Consider the following 14140-nt stretch of genomic DNA (forward strand, 5'->3'; position numbering starts at 1 on the left):
GTGGAACGTGAGGATATGTTTAACCAAATGTTCCTGCTGTTTTTTCTCTCTCATTGAAAGTGAACAGTGACTGGACAGTGCAATCTTTTTTTTTTTACCATGACATAAAGCTATCATTGAGTTTTTATAATTTTTGGGAGCATCACGTTAATCATGTAATTTTCATGTTTGTGCGATCTATTCCTTGTTTATGGGTTGTCCCATGATGTGTGTGTTATTACATCACCTCTCATTTTTTCAGGTGATCTATATGGTTCCCATCAGCGTGGGTTCACCCAGCATGGGTGTGATGGAGGGCACGGGGCCCAATCCTGGCCCCGGACCCCTGCAGGTCATGGGCAGCACCACTCCTGCTGCGGCGCAGCCTGACGCTCGGGGACAGCGAGGACAGACAGAGACGCTCGCTCCAGGAGTCCTCTGACCACAGGACAACACTCGCTGATTCACTGATGCCTTCTGTGCTGATTTCTAAAATAACTTTGGTTGTAATTACAGCTTCAATTTCAGCCATAAAACAGCTCTACAGACAATACAGTGTCATTATTCAGTGCTAATTATTCAGCAAGCTCAGCTGTTCAAAGCTAATTCCATACAATGAATATAAATTTTCTTTTAGGCTCCAGATCATGTAATTCAATTCTCTTTACTGTCACTGTAGTTCAGTAGTGTTCCCAACAATCACTGCAGTTTTAAATCCAACTCTCCTATTAAAGTTTATACTTTGGAGTAACAAAGTTACACTGAGGTTTTAATTTAAGGCAACAGAGGTGGTGAAATCTGTCTGATCACACACTAGACACTAACAGTTAAACTAGACAACTGTTGTATTGTGCTTATGCTTTTTCTGTTATTTTTCTTGGAATAACACTGGATTGAGATCGAACTGCTGATTGTTATTTTCAGGATGTGAGTTACTGTGAGAACTTGGCATTTTCTCTCGATATGTGTGCCCTCAGCATCATTTGTTTATTTATATTAAAGTCTGGTGCTGTCTTCTTTTTGTGTGTTTCCCAAGTCATTCAATGTTTATTTACTGATTAGGGTTTGTTACTGTAGTAAATAACCTGTTCTATTATTTAAAGAATTGTGGGTAAAAATAATGAACTTGATGAGAAATGAGCAGATTTTGTCCTCTGTGACACAAAGTTCTTTTAGATTCAAACTGTAGAGGTTCGTATCGTATAACAACACAGCAAAGTACTTTTTTTAAATGCAGATTTCATAACTATTAGATAATAACAATAGTTATTAGAGAACTATTTTCACATTCACAGGTAAAATAATGTGATGAAGCTGTGAGAGGAAAACTGTGCCTGTATCGGTTTCCTCTGGTAGAGTCTTTAAGGCGGATGAAGCGTTGAGTTAACCTGAACGCTGCAGGATTAATGGGTTTATGGTGATTAGTGGAGAAAGCTGACTGGGCACATTATCAGACAGATAATCTCTCAACCTGCTGCACTCAAGGTGAACGTTACAAAATAACACACACTAACACACTAAACACATATGATGAGAGCTAGATCAAGACACACGGAGAACACTGATGTTTCACTGTAAGTTTTTGTGTGGCAGAGCGAATGCAAACTCTTACTCTGATTGACAGACTGGAGACTGAGAGCTCAAACCAGGGCTGCATGAACCGTCTCTCAGTCCACTGGTTGATACTGACTTCATGAGGAAATCTTGTTTTTCTGTCTCAGATTCTCAGTGGATTTGCTCAGACCCCAGAGTCTGTATGTGTGTGTGTGTGTGTGTGTGTGTGTGTAAGAGAGAGAGAACGAGTGACCTGCTGACTGTCATCTGTGTAATCCCACAACCTGCTGTGCCAGTCTGAAATCATCTCGTGGACCGCGATCATTGGGAATACTCAACAAATTATCAGCGTTCCAGGTTTATCCCAAACATACTCTCATGCTTTTGTGTGTGAGAGAATGAGCTCATGCTTTCACTCGCACACCTGTGATGCTGATGATGATGTCAGTGTGGCGCTAATGTGTGTGAAGGCAGCAGAAGGTAAGTACTGATGGATCACTTACTTGATTTGTTATTATTTAATTTCATTTAGATAGATTTACACTTAATCTCTGTCCTTTTGGTTGAAAATAAAAGGGTTAGAAAATAAAAGATGAGGCTGCAGAGACTGCTGCTTGTGTTCATGACATACAGAGTTTTTTACTGTTAAAATTTTTACTGTTAAAAACAATAATCTGGTACTGCATGTTGTCTTTTTTAAAATTGGGAGATTGTTCATTTTAGTAAATGTGTTTAGTTGGCATTTTCCATTTCAATTTGTCCAGTTAAAATAAGTTTATTATAACTGATGTCTGATACTGAAGCATATGGAAGAGAATCTCAATCTCAGTTGCTGTGAACTACATCTGCACATTTTCTAAAATGTGAAATGTGGATTTTTATGCAGTACTGTTTGACAGACAGGTGGCTTGACCAATCAGCCGGGATGTCTGCTCAAGTGAGGCCTCTGGTCCCGCCCACATTTCTCCTGGAGGGGTTAGAGCAGGTTGCGATAGCCTCAGAGGACATTATGTAAGCAATGCATTATGGGTGATGGATAAATGGATTATTATCTCAGATAGAAATCAGTGGTTGGTTAATGATCAATAAGTTATCGGTTTTTTTCTGAAGAGAAGAGAAGCACCCGAAAGCTGGAACTTACTTCAATACCAACAACAGCAATAACAATGAAGAGTGAGTTCATACACACACACTACTACACAACACACACTTACGCTTCAGGTGCTTTGACTGCTTTTACCTTTATGTGTCCTATATTCACAGAGAGGAAAAGAAGAAGAAGAAGAAAGAAAGAAAGGAGAAGAAAGAGTAAGATGAGATGATTTTTCAAACATTTGCTTCTTTCATTCATTCATTGATGGTTACTCTACATATTTGGGTTTTTCCAGGAAAAAAGAGAAGAAGGAAAAAAAGAAAAAAGAAGCAGAAGAGAAAGCAAAAGAGAAAGAGAAAGAGAAAGAGAAGAAAGAGAAAGAGAAAGAGAAGAAAGAGCCGTAGGTTCATCTATGTTTAGACTGTCAGACCTCATCATCTTTGTCTCTTTGTTTTTGATATTGTATATTTGTTAAGGTGAAGCATGTCATTTTTAAGCCATTAGAGAAATGTGATCTGTTCTTTGGGAGATGGGATGCATGTTGGAACTGTTACTGTTCTGCATTTAGTCTCTATAACTCTATACTTTTGTGTTCCAGACCAAAAGAGATTGAGGTTGTGGATCCAGCGGGAAACATGTACTACAACTGGCTCTTCGTGATCACGTGTCCTGTGATGTACAACTGGGTTCTCATCATAGCGAGGTGCCTGTCACGTCACAAAACAACACTCTGCTCTCTGATAGTTTAGTCTGTGGATCTCAGCTCGACTCTCTCTCTGTCCCTCAGAGCTTGCTTCGAGGAGCTGCAGTCAGACTATCTGATGTACTGGTTCATCCTGGATTTCTTATCAGATCTGGTGTATCTACTGGACATGGTGTTCAGGACCAGGACAGGTTGAGTTCCAGCTCCATCAGCAGAACTGTCAGAGCATGTTGAAATCGTTTCCACTGATATCATCAGCTTGACTGCACAGACACTATTTGAACTAAACTGAGCTGGATGATGACATCACTGGGCTCATGAATCAATGATGAAATACAAAATTCTGGAATGAAACTCTAGATGGTGCAGTCTGATAGGTCTAACTTAATCTTACATAATGATATCTTTATCACATGGCACAGCTGATGTATCAATAGCCAATGAGCTCGCTGCTCAACATTCAAATACTTGGCAGTGCTTGCTGTAGCAGTAGCAGTGAACTTCAGAAACCCTCCATCTTCCCTAGCTCCACGTGTATACATCTGCTACAAAGTGATTCATATATGATACATGGGGGTTATTTCATGTATGTTTTATATGCAGCAGCAGTATTTTGTACATGTACACAGCAGCATGTTGTGGATATATTGGCAGCAGCAGCAGCAAAGCAGATCTATATTCCGCCAAGACCTAATACATTAACATTGTCATGTGCATATTACCATGCAAATTCCTTTACTTACTTTAACTGAAAATTGAGTGTTTACTGTTTTGTATTAATACACACTAATTTACTTATTTAATAATGTAAAGCTGCTTTTTAACCCAATTTTATGAATAAAAATGACTTGATTTGTAGCCTTGTTGTGTTTGTGCTCGGTTGCAGGATATCTGGAGCAGGGGCTGCTGGTGAAAGACGAGAAGAAACTTTGCGATCGCTACACGCAGAGCATCCAGTTCAAGCTGGACCTGGCCTCTATGGTTCCGACTGATATCTTCTACTTTTACTTTGGTCTGAACTACCCCGAGATTCGCATGAACAAGCTACTAAGGGTCAACCGCTTGTTTGAGTTTTTCCAGCGCACTGAAACACGGACTAACTTTCCCAACCTGTTTCGAATCTCCAACCTCGTCATGTACATTGTGATCATCATCCACTGGAATGCCTGCATGTATTACTCCTTCTCCAAGGCCATTGGCTTCGGGACAGATAAGTTTGTGTATCCGGACATCTCGGACCCTGAGTTTGGTCGGTTAGAGAGAAAGTATGCATACAGCATGTACTGGTCCACGCTCACGCTCACCACCATCGGCGAAACGCCGCCCCCTGTCAAAAACTCAGAGTACTTCTTTGTGGTGACGGACTTCTTGGTTGGCGTGTTGATTTTCGCCACTATTGTCGGTAACGTCGGCTCCATGATCACCAACGCAAATGCGGCACGAGCGGATTTCCAGGCTCGCATTGATGCCATCAAACAGTACATGAGCTTCCGAAAGGTCACCAAAGACCTGGAGAAACGGGTCATCAAGTGGTTTGATTTCTTGTGGACCAACAAGAAAGCGGTGGATGAGAGGGAAGTGCTGAAGTACCTTCCGGACAAACTGCGTGCAGAGATCGCTATAAATGTCCACCTGGACACTCTGAAAAAGGTGCGCATCTTCGCAGACTGCGAGGCCGGGCTGCTGGTGGAGCTGGTGCTGAAGCTTCAGCCACAGGTCTACAGCCCCGGAGACTACATCTGCAAGAAGGGTGACATCGGTCGCGAGATGTACATCATTAAAGAAGGAAAGCTGGCCGTGGTGGCCGATGATGGAATCACGCAGTTCGTGGTGCTGAGTGATGGCAGTTACTTCGGAGAGATCAGCATCCTCAACATCAAGGGCAGTAGAGCAGGCAATCGAAGAACCGCCAACATCCGCAGCATCGGCTATTCAGACCTCTTCTGCCTGTCCAAAGATGACCTGATGGAGGCGCTAACTGAATATCCGGATGCCAAGGCCATGCTGGAGGAGAAGGGACGACAAATCCTTATGAAGGTATGCGGTTCAGTAAACGGCCTTGAAAGGGTAATGCATCAAACCCTATGTAGAGTCAACCGGCAACACACGGCATGACAGTCAATAAGAGTGGGAATATAAATATATATATATATATATATATATATATATATATATAAAAAAATTTTTCCCTTGGTTATACAACCGTTAAAGCAATGGTCGCCATCCAATCTTTATCAGTGTCCCAGTAGATCCGAAATTAACAGCAAAATAAGTACAAAATGCATTACATTTTTCTTTTCTTTGTACTGTATATTTCTGTTTATATTTTCAGTAGCTACTGACACAGTTATAAAGAAAAATACATCATGCACAACAGAGGCCAGAGATGCTGAAGACAAGCACAATGGGGAGAAAATACAGCTGCAGGCAGAAAACAAGTTCACTGTTCATGATAGTTGAAACATATGAAGAAAATATAAATATTGAATTGGGGTGTGGGGTTATATTAATGTATCACTGAAGGGAACTGTCTAGAGAAAAGTTTGGATGGCAATGGCATTTTCTTTTCTTATCTCTTTATAAAGCTTAGCTCTGCTTTGTTTACAGCAGTACCCATACGCCAACGCTATATCGCGGCTAGTTCCTAAGTGCCACCTGCTGGCAGAGAGTGTATGTGCTTCTCATTCTGACCTGCTGTTTTTGTTTAATGCAGATATAATTCATGTATATAAATAAATATATAAATAAAACCTAAAGTAAGGTCATTCTAATTTCTATTTTAATAATTCTAATTCTAATTTCTAAAATCTAATTTAAAACAACAACTGCTAATGCAACATGTTTGTAGCATCTTTGTTTGCATTGTGATTAAAATTCAGTGGTTGCTTCTAATTTCAAATTTCAAATTCATATTTTTGTTTAAGGCCAGTTTGTTTGGTATGAACTAAATAGCCAATAAATAAATTTGCTTTAAAAAATCAGTATCAGTCAATTTGCTGGTTCAAGAAAAAAAACAATTCTGAATCAGCTATGATTGGTGCATCACTAATTAAAATACTAAATTAAAGGCCTCAGACTGGAAGTACATCTGTGCAGTATTTTTCAATCAATTCTTCAATAGGTAGATCTTGTCTTCCACAAAGGCCGAGGTGAGGGATCTTGGGCCTAAAAAGGCTGGTGACAATTGCGTTAAAGTCAAGTCAAGTCAAGTCACCTTTATTTATATAGCGCTTTAAACAAAATACATTGCGTCAAAGCAACTGAACAACATTCATTAGGAAAACAGTGTCAATAATTCAAAATGATAGTTAAAGGCAGTTCATCATTGAATTCAGTGATGTCATCTCTGTTCAGTTAAATAGTGTCTGTGCATTTATTTGCAATCAAGTCAACGATATCGCTGTAGATGAAGTGACCCCAACTAAGCAAGCCAGAGGCGACAGCGGCAAGGAACCGAAACTCCATCGGTGACAGAATGGAGAAAAAAAACCTTGGGAGAAACCAGGCTCAGTTGGGGGGCCAGTTCTCCTCTGACCAGACGAAACCAGTAGTTCAATTCCAGGCTGCAGCAAAGTCAGATTGTGCAGAAGAATCATCTGTTTCCTGTGGTCTTGTCCTGGTGCTCCTCTGAGACAAGGTCTTTACAGGGGATCTGTATCTGGGGCTCTAGTTGTCCTGGTCTCCGCTGTCTTTCAGGGCAATAGAGGTCCTTTCTAGGTGCTGATCCACCATCTCGTCTGGATACGTACTGGATCCGGGTGACTGCAGTGACCCTCTGATCTGGATAGAGACTGGATCTGGTGGCTACGGTGACCTCGGAATAAGAGAGAAACAGTCAAATATTAGCGTAGATGCCATTCTTCTAATGATGTAGCAAGTACATAGGGTGTTTTAAGGAAACATTATGGGAATGTTATTTTTTTTAATATTCTCTGGACGTTTTGCAGTACAGCACAGTCATATGCATAACCTTTCAAAGTATACTCCATCTAATATCGTGTGTGATTGCACTCGGTTGTAGGGCTGTAGTACTCGAGTCCGGTCTTGGACTCATTGCGTTTGCACTCGGACTTGTCTCGGACTTGGCCATTGGACTTGCCAAGTGTTCTAGTTGGTCTCAACCGAGTCCAGCAGAAAAATAAAATAAAAAATGTCTTCTTCAAAACAAAACCAGATTTCCATGATGTCGCGACTGAAAATGTGTGGAAAATGCTAGGCACGCCGCTTTCTCCTTTTTTCCAAAGAACTCTGTAGCCTGCACTCTACACTCGCGCTCCAGTGGTGTCTGCTGTTGCTAGGCAACCATGACCCGCTCTCCATGAAGACGCAGAAGTTTCAGCAAAAAATAAATGGATTTCCAGCACTAAAAATCCCTTGCAGTAGCTCTGCTAATAGATTCATTAAAAAAATGGCTATCCTTGTACAGCTATGATCATCTGTTTCTCCATGTTGGCTTAGCTTTCAGTATTGTTCCGGGAAAGGATGTGCATGACAAACGGTGCACTTACTGCGACCTGAAAAGTTTTAGATGTTTCTAATTTACTTTTCTACCTGTTAGATTGTGTTTTATTTACGTCTACACCTAGATAGCCTTAAACGTACCCTTTACAATAACAAAATACTAATTAATGTTTTACAGTATAGGGGTTGCAAGACTACTGATTTCTACTAGTCGATTTTTTTATTAAAAAATGCTTGAGTTACTCGTGGTTCATGCTATTGTAAATGAAAACACATTAAATATTTTTTTTAACCAATAAACGCTTATTAATGTATAGCCTTATGAAACAATTACATGTGTAAATTTTTAAAACTTTATAATTATGACATTACATATTAAAATTTTCATGTAAACCAGTATTTGTATCTGTAACAATCACAACATTTTTCGTATCTGCATTCGGATACAATGTTGTACAGTTACTTGATAAGACTGTTATTACTTTTTATCTTTTTTTTCGTAGTTATCACTGAACAAGTATGTCGTGTTAAACTAAAATAATTATAAATTTCTAAAATAATATTTATCATGCAAGCAGAGAGATGTCATGACAAACATTAAGTGATCATCTGAACACGACTGAATCAATTCAATGCGCACATTTTCATTACGCAGAACACTGTAAGCGAGTCTATAATGTTTAGTGAACATCACTAAACAGATGTGTGTGTGCCGCACAAACCAGCAAAAGATAAAGATGCAAACCTGTAGGCCAAGTAGACAATGTATGCGTATCTAAGCTGATTAGCCTACTCTTGAGTGAGAACTGGTTTAGTTTTTGAGAGACTGAGACGCACAGCGCGGCTGTTTGATTGGTAAGAGCGCTGTGCTTATTCCATTCATTCGTTTCATATCGTAGCCTAAGCTTTAAATCATTGCCTTTTAAATATATGCAAATACTATAACGTGTATGATGTATTATTATAGGTAAAATTACTCTTGCAAAGCTCTAATTTCTGAGAGATGCAGGGAGAGCAACAGCAATGCAGTGTTTGATTTGCACTCTTTTTGCTCATAAAGTTTACATTTATTCACTTCACACTCGTGACTTTAGAGCTCTCTGTATAATATTGCGCTGATCCCCTGGCTCACCTGTTATATAGCAAACTCCGGACTGTGTCAGCTTCAGTCAAGTATTCAGGCAGAATTATTCCTTGTCCGTTATTCGTTTTTGAAGCCATTATCTGAGCCATTCCAAATAAGGTATTCAGCTTCAGGCACAACCCTAAATATTACATTACATATTTAAATTTTACACGCAACATAGATTATTCTAAAATTCACGTCGTACTCGCAAACACTTTGTATTCATTATGGTTAATGCATGCTGGAGTAGTTGAGTAGTTTTCTGACAGCGCTCGACTAGTCTATGCAAGCAATACTATAGTATGACAAAAATTTCGCTGTATTTATGTGCGCATGCCCAGTAGAGCCAAACGCCTTGCCTCGCCTAGCCTTGCCGCGCACAATAGTCATATCCCGAGCTTTGCATGTGTGTGTGCACTGTGCCAAGGCATCAGTCATTTAAATTTTTGACCACAGACATAATGTCAGCAAAAGCAGCATTATTAAGTAAATAAAATGAAAATAAAGTACATAAAAATAATTTGACCTTACAGGTCCAAACTCTGTTCTAGAGGGCCAGTGTCCTTTATAGTTTAGCTCCCAGGGTCGGACTGGGGGTAAAACCAGTACTCATTACCAGCGCCCCAAAGGAAGAGAGGGCCCTTGAAAAGTATGAATCTGAAATATATTTTATTTTACCTGGATATGTTCATGGGTGGGGGGCATAGGGGCCCATTAGGACTGCCTATGCATAGGGCCCGGGATCTTGTGTTATGACCCTGTTAGCTCCAACCCTAATTATACACACTTGAACCATCTAATCAAGCTCTTACTAGACCTAGAATCTTCCAGATAGGTGTGTTAAGGCCAGTTGGAGCTAAACTTTTCAGGACATTAGCCATCCAGGATCTAGTTTGGAGACCCCTGTCCTACAGAGTTGTTACTTTGCACATGCTTTTTGATCATTACAAATAATAATGTAAAATTATTTTCGTAGAATAGGAGATATGCTGTCTCTCGCATCACATACATTATCAGTAGTTAAGTTGGACTTGGACTTGACTTGGACTCAAACCTCTTTGGACTCGGTCTCGACTTGTCCTGGACTTGGACTTGACTTGGACTCGACAAAGCTGGACTTGACTACAGCTCTACTTGATACTGTTAAAAGGCACATCATTAAAACAAAAAATATGAGTTCACATATTACACCTAAACACGCTTGGAAAACATAATTAGAACTAGCTACTAAATTAGTTAAAAATGCCTATCCATATACAGCTATGATTCGCGAACCCCAAACTGACTCAAATGATTCGCGAACCTGCTCCAAACTTCCAAACTGACTCAAATGACTCGCAAACCCGCTCCGAACTCCCGAACTGATTCAAATGATTCGTGATCCCCAAACTGACTCAAATGATTGTCGAACCCGCTTTGAACTCCCGAACTGACTCAAATGATTCGCGAACCCACTACGAACTCCCGAACTGATTCAAATTATTCGCGATCCCGCTTCGAACTCCCGAACTGACTCAAATGATTCGCGAACCAGCTCTGAACTCTCGAATTGATTAAAATGATCCGCGAAGCCGCTCCGAATTCCTGAACTGATTCAAATGATTTGCGATCCCCGAACTGACTCAAATAATTCGCGATCCCGCTCTGAACTCCTGAACTGACTCAAATGATTCGCGATCCCCAAACTGACTCAAATGATTCGCGATCCCGCTACGAACTCCCGAACTGATTTAAATGATTCGCGATCCCCAAACTGACTCAAATGATTCGCGATCCCGCTCCGAACTCCCGAACTGACTCAAATGATTAGTGAACCCACTCCGAACTCTCGAACTGATTCAAATGATCCGTGAAGCCGCTCCGAACTCCCAAACTGATTCAAATGATTTGCGATCCCCGAACTGACTCAAATGATTCGCGATCCCGCTCCAAACTCCTGAACTGACTCAAATGATTCGCGATCTCACTCCGAACTCCCAAACTGATTCAAATGATCTGCGAAGCTGCTCTGAACTCCCGAACTGATTCAAATGATTTGCGATCCCCAAACTGACTCAAATGATTCGCGATCCCGCTCCGAACTCCCGAACTGACTCAAATGATTTGCGAACCCGCTCCGAATTCTCGAACTGATTCAAATGATCCGCGAAGCCGCTCCGAACTCCCAAACTGATTTAAATGATTTGCGATCCCCGAACTGACTCAAATGATTCGCGATCCCGCTCCGAACTCCCAAACTGACTCAAATGATTCGCGATCCCGCTCTGAACTCACGAACTGACTCAAATGATTCGCGAACCCGCTCCCAACTCTCGAACTGATTCAAATGATCTGCGAAGCCGCTCTGAACTCTCGAACTGATTCAAATGATTTGCGATCCCCAAACTGACCCAAATAATTCACGATCCCCGCTCCAAACTCCCGAACTGACTCAAATGATTCGTGATCCTGCTCTGAACTCCCAAAATGGTTCAAATGTTTCACGCTCCATACTCCGAACTCCCAAAATGACTCATATGATTGGCAAACCCGCTTTGAACTCCCAAACTGACTCAAATGAATCACGCTCTGAACTCCCGAACTGACTCAAATGACTCAAACCGCCAGCGCTACTATTGGCTTAGTTCTATAATTTCATAACATTTACTGATTTTAAGGTACGAAAAGTATGTTGTTAACAAATAAAACATCAATATTTCCATTCCAAACTGCTTTCCACGTCGAAACATCCATGAACATAACCAGGTGAGCAGATCACTCTCTCACTATTTGATTGCTCTAGTCTTTATCCACTCATCATCATCATCCACCAATCAGAACACACAAGAACTCTTTGACCACAGCTGCTGTGCTTCAAAAGCTCTTGCAGCGGCTCAACACTGGTTTTCTCTGAGGTGGTCGGATCACATCAGATTATGGTTAATTTTGCAGATCATGACTTATATCTACTCTTCCTCTCCCTTTAGTTTGGTAATATAAAGATTCCCCTTTTGAACTCCCACCTCTTCTGTGGGTTTTATTGTTCTGGGTCTGAATGTGGGCTCCTGGGATCTCAAAAAAGAAACATTTTCAATCTCCAATGTGAACATTATGACAACACACTCTTAGAAAAAAGGGTTCATTGGGGTTCTATATAGAACCATAGGGTTCTTTACTCAACTCCAAAGGACCTTTGTGCTAAAAAGGTTCTATAATGACAAGAAAGAACCCTTTTGGCACAAAGGTTCTTTAGGCTATTATTCATTCATATATTACATTATTCTGCAACATTTTGTATTTGTAATTAAGTAACTACAATCAATACCACAGGAAACAGATGATTCTTCTGCACAATCTGACTTTGCTGCAGCCTGGAATTGAACTACTGGTTTCTTCTGGTCAGAGGAGAACTGGCCCCCCAACTGAGCCTGGTTTCTCCAAAGGTTTATTTCTCCATTCTGTCACCGATGGAGTTTCGGCTCCTTGCCGCTGTCGCCTCTGGCTTGCTTAGTTGGGGACACTTCATCTACAGTGATATCGTTGACTTGATTGCAAATAAATGCACAGACACTATTTAACTGAACAGAGATGACATCACTGAATCCAATGATGAACTGCCTTTAACTATCATTTTTGCATTATTGACACTGTTTTCCTAATGAATGTTGTTCAGTTGCTTTGACGCAATGTATTTTGTTAAAAGCGCTATATAAATAAAGGTGACATTGACATTGACATTGACAATAATTTAATATCACATTTTAATCATGTTGATTTTTGGAGAAAAACTGAAATGGCACTCTTCGTGTGATATTGATTAACTACATAAAATGATATAAATATATACATTTTCTAACCCCCATATCTTGAATTTTGTTGCGATGTCATGGGCTTCATCGCACTGGATGTGTGTTGTGACAAACCTGGGCTTCTGCTCGATGTTGCAGCGCTGTCAGTGTCAGCCAAATATTGTCCTCCTAACAAACCATACATCACTGGAAAGATTGTTTATTCAGCTGTATGTACAAATCTCAGTAAAAAAAAAAAAAAAAAACCCATTATGACTGGACCACATTATGTTTTGTGGTCCAGGGTCACATAAACACTAAATGGAAGCAATACAAGTGTGTATTCAATCTTTTAATGGTTTATAATATTTATCCATAGGACAATCTTCTGGATTTAGAGCTGGCCAAGCAGGGACCCGATCCCAAAGACATGGAAGAAAAGTTGGTAAAGATCGGCAGCGTGTTGGATGACCTTCAGACGTGCTTCGCCCGGCTCTTAGCCGAACATGATGCAACACAAGGGAAACTGAAGAAGCGCATGACTAAATTAGAAAAGAAGATAACAGACTCCAGCAGAGCAGTGCTCTCTGAGATGCTGGACCCAGATCTGGAGACTGCAGAGAAGAAAGAAGAGAAGGAATAGGATGAACGCTGCAGACAAACCTGATTAAACAAATTAGTTTTAGAACTTTGAACAGACACCTTGTATATTTTCTGGTCCGCCTTTGGTTTGGACTGGATTTGGGGAGATGGATAAAACTGTAGATTCACATCAGGTTTCTCCTGCCCATCATCAGATTTATCCTATCCAGCAGTGTGTGAATGAAGAAATCTAGTAAATATTTGTTTGGTTCTTCCGTTTACCTGTGACTGGTAGCACGCAAATGTAAAATACTGTACAGATGATTGGTGTTTACAGCATTTATCTGTGGTTAATACAGATTATATCATGTGTCATTTATTCTGTCATGTCTATCATGAGAGATATAAAAAATAAAATGAATCCCCTTTGTTAGCAAAAGTCTGTATGATCTGGTTTCACTCAAACCTCTTGTAATCAACATTTATATTTGGAGAATAACACTAATAATGATGCTGCTCTAGCAATATCAGTTAAAAGTTTAATCAGAGAACTAAATGGGGTGTAAAAAACATTCAGATACATCTTCAATAAAGAATTTCTGACCAGACCCTTTAATATGGCATTTGTGTTTTGACTCTCTTATTCTATATACACTACCAGTCAAACATTTTTAAACAGTAAGATTTTTAATATCTTTAAAAGTATTCTCTTCTGCTCACCAAACCTGAATTTATTTAAACCAAAGTAGAGGAAAAAACAGAAAAACTTTGAAATAATTTTACTATTTAAAATATATTCTATTTGAATATATTTTAAAATGTAATTTATTCCTGTGATTTCAAAGCTTTAGCATCATTTGTTATGTTTATGTTGA

The 14140-nt window shown here is 40.0% G+C and overlaps 1 protein-coding gene across 2 annotated transcripts; it reads left to right on the forward strand.

Annotated features, from left to right (window-relative positions):
* The first annotated feature begins 1490 nt into the window (after nucleotides 1–1490).
* LOC132118637 (cGMP-gated cation channel alpha-1-like) lies at nucleotides 1491–13881 on the forward strand. Of its 2 annotated transcripts, none has more exons than XM_059528608.1 (9): nucleotides 1491–2013; nucleotides 2433–2544; nucleotides 2644–2706; nucleotides 2797–2841; nucleotides 2922–3026; nucleotides 3225–3329; nucleotides 3414–3520; nucleotides 4216–5366; nucleotides 13063–13881. In XM_059528608.1, exons 1-9 carry the CDS (start codon nucleotides 1932–1934, stop codon nucleotides 13324–13326), a joined length of 2034 nt encoding a protein of 677 aa, XP_059384591.1. In that variant the 5' UTR covers nucleotides 1491–1931; the 3' UTR covers nucleotides 13327–13881. The 2 variants fall into 2 exon arrangements, with proteins under 2 accessions (XP_059384591.1, XP_059384592.1); XM_059528609.1 differs by having other exon boundaries at nucleotides 1492–2013; nucleotides 2420–2544.
* Nucleotides 13882–14140: the final 259 nt, after the last annotated feature.

Source organism: Carassius carassius, chromosome 37, assembly GCF_963082965.1.
Source record: "Carassius carassius chromosome 37, fCarCar2.1, whole genome shotgun sequence".
NCBI classification, from domain to species: domain Eukaryota; kingdom Metazoa; phylum Chordata; class Actinopteri; order Cypriniformes; family Cyprinidae; genus Carassius; species Carassius carassius.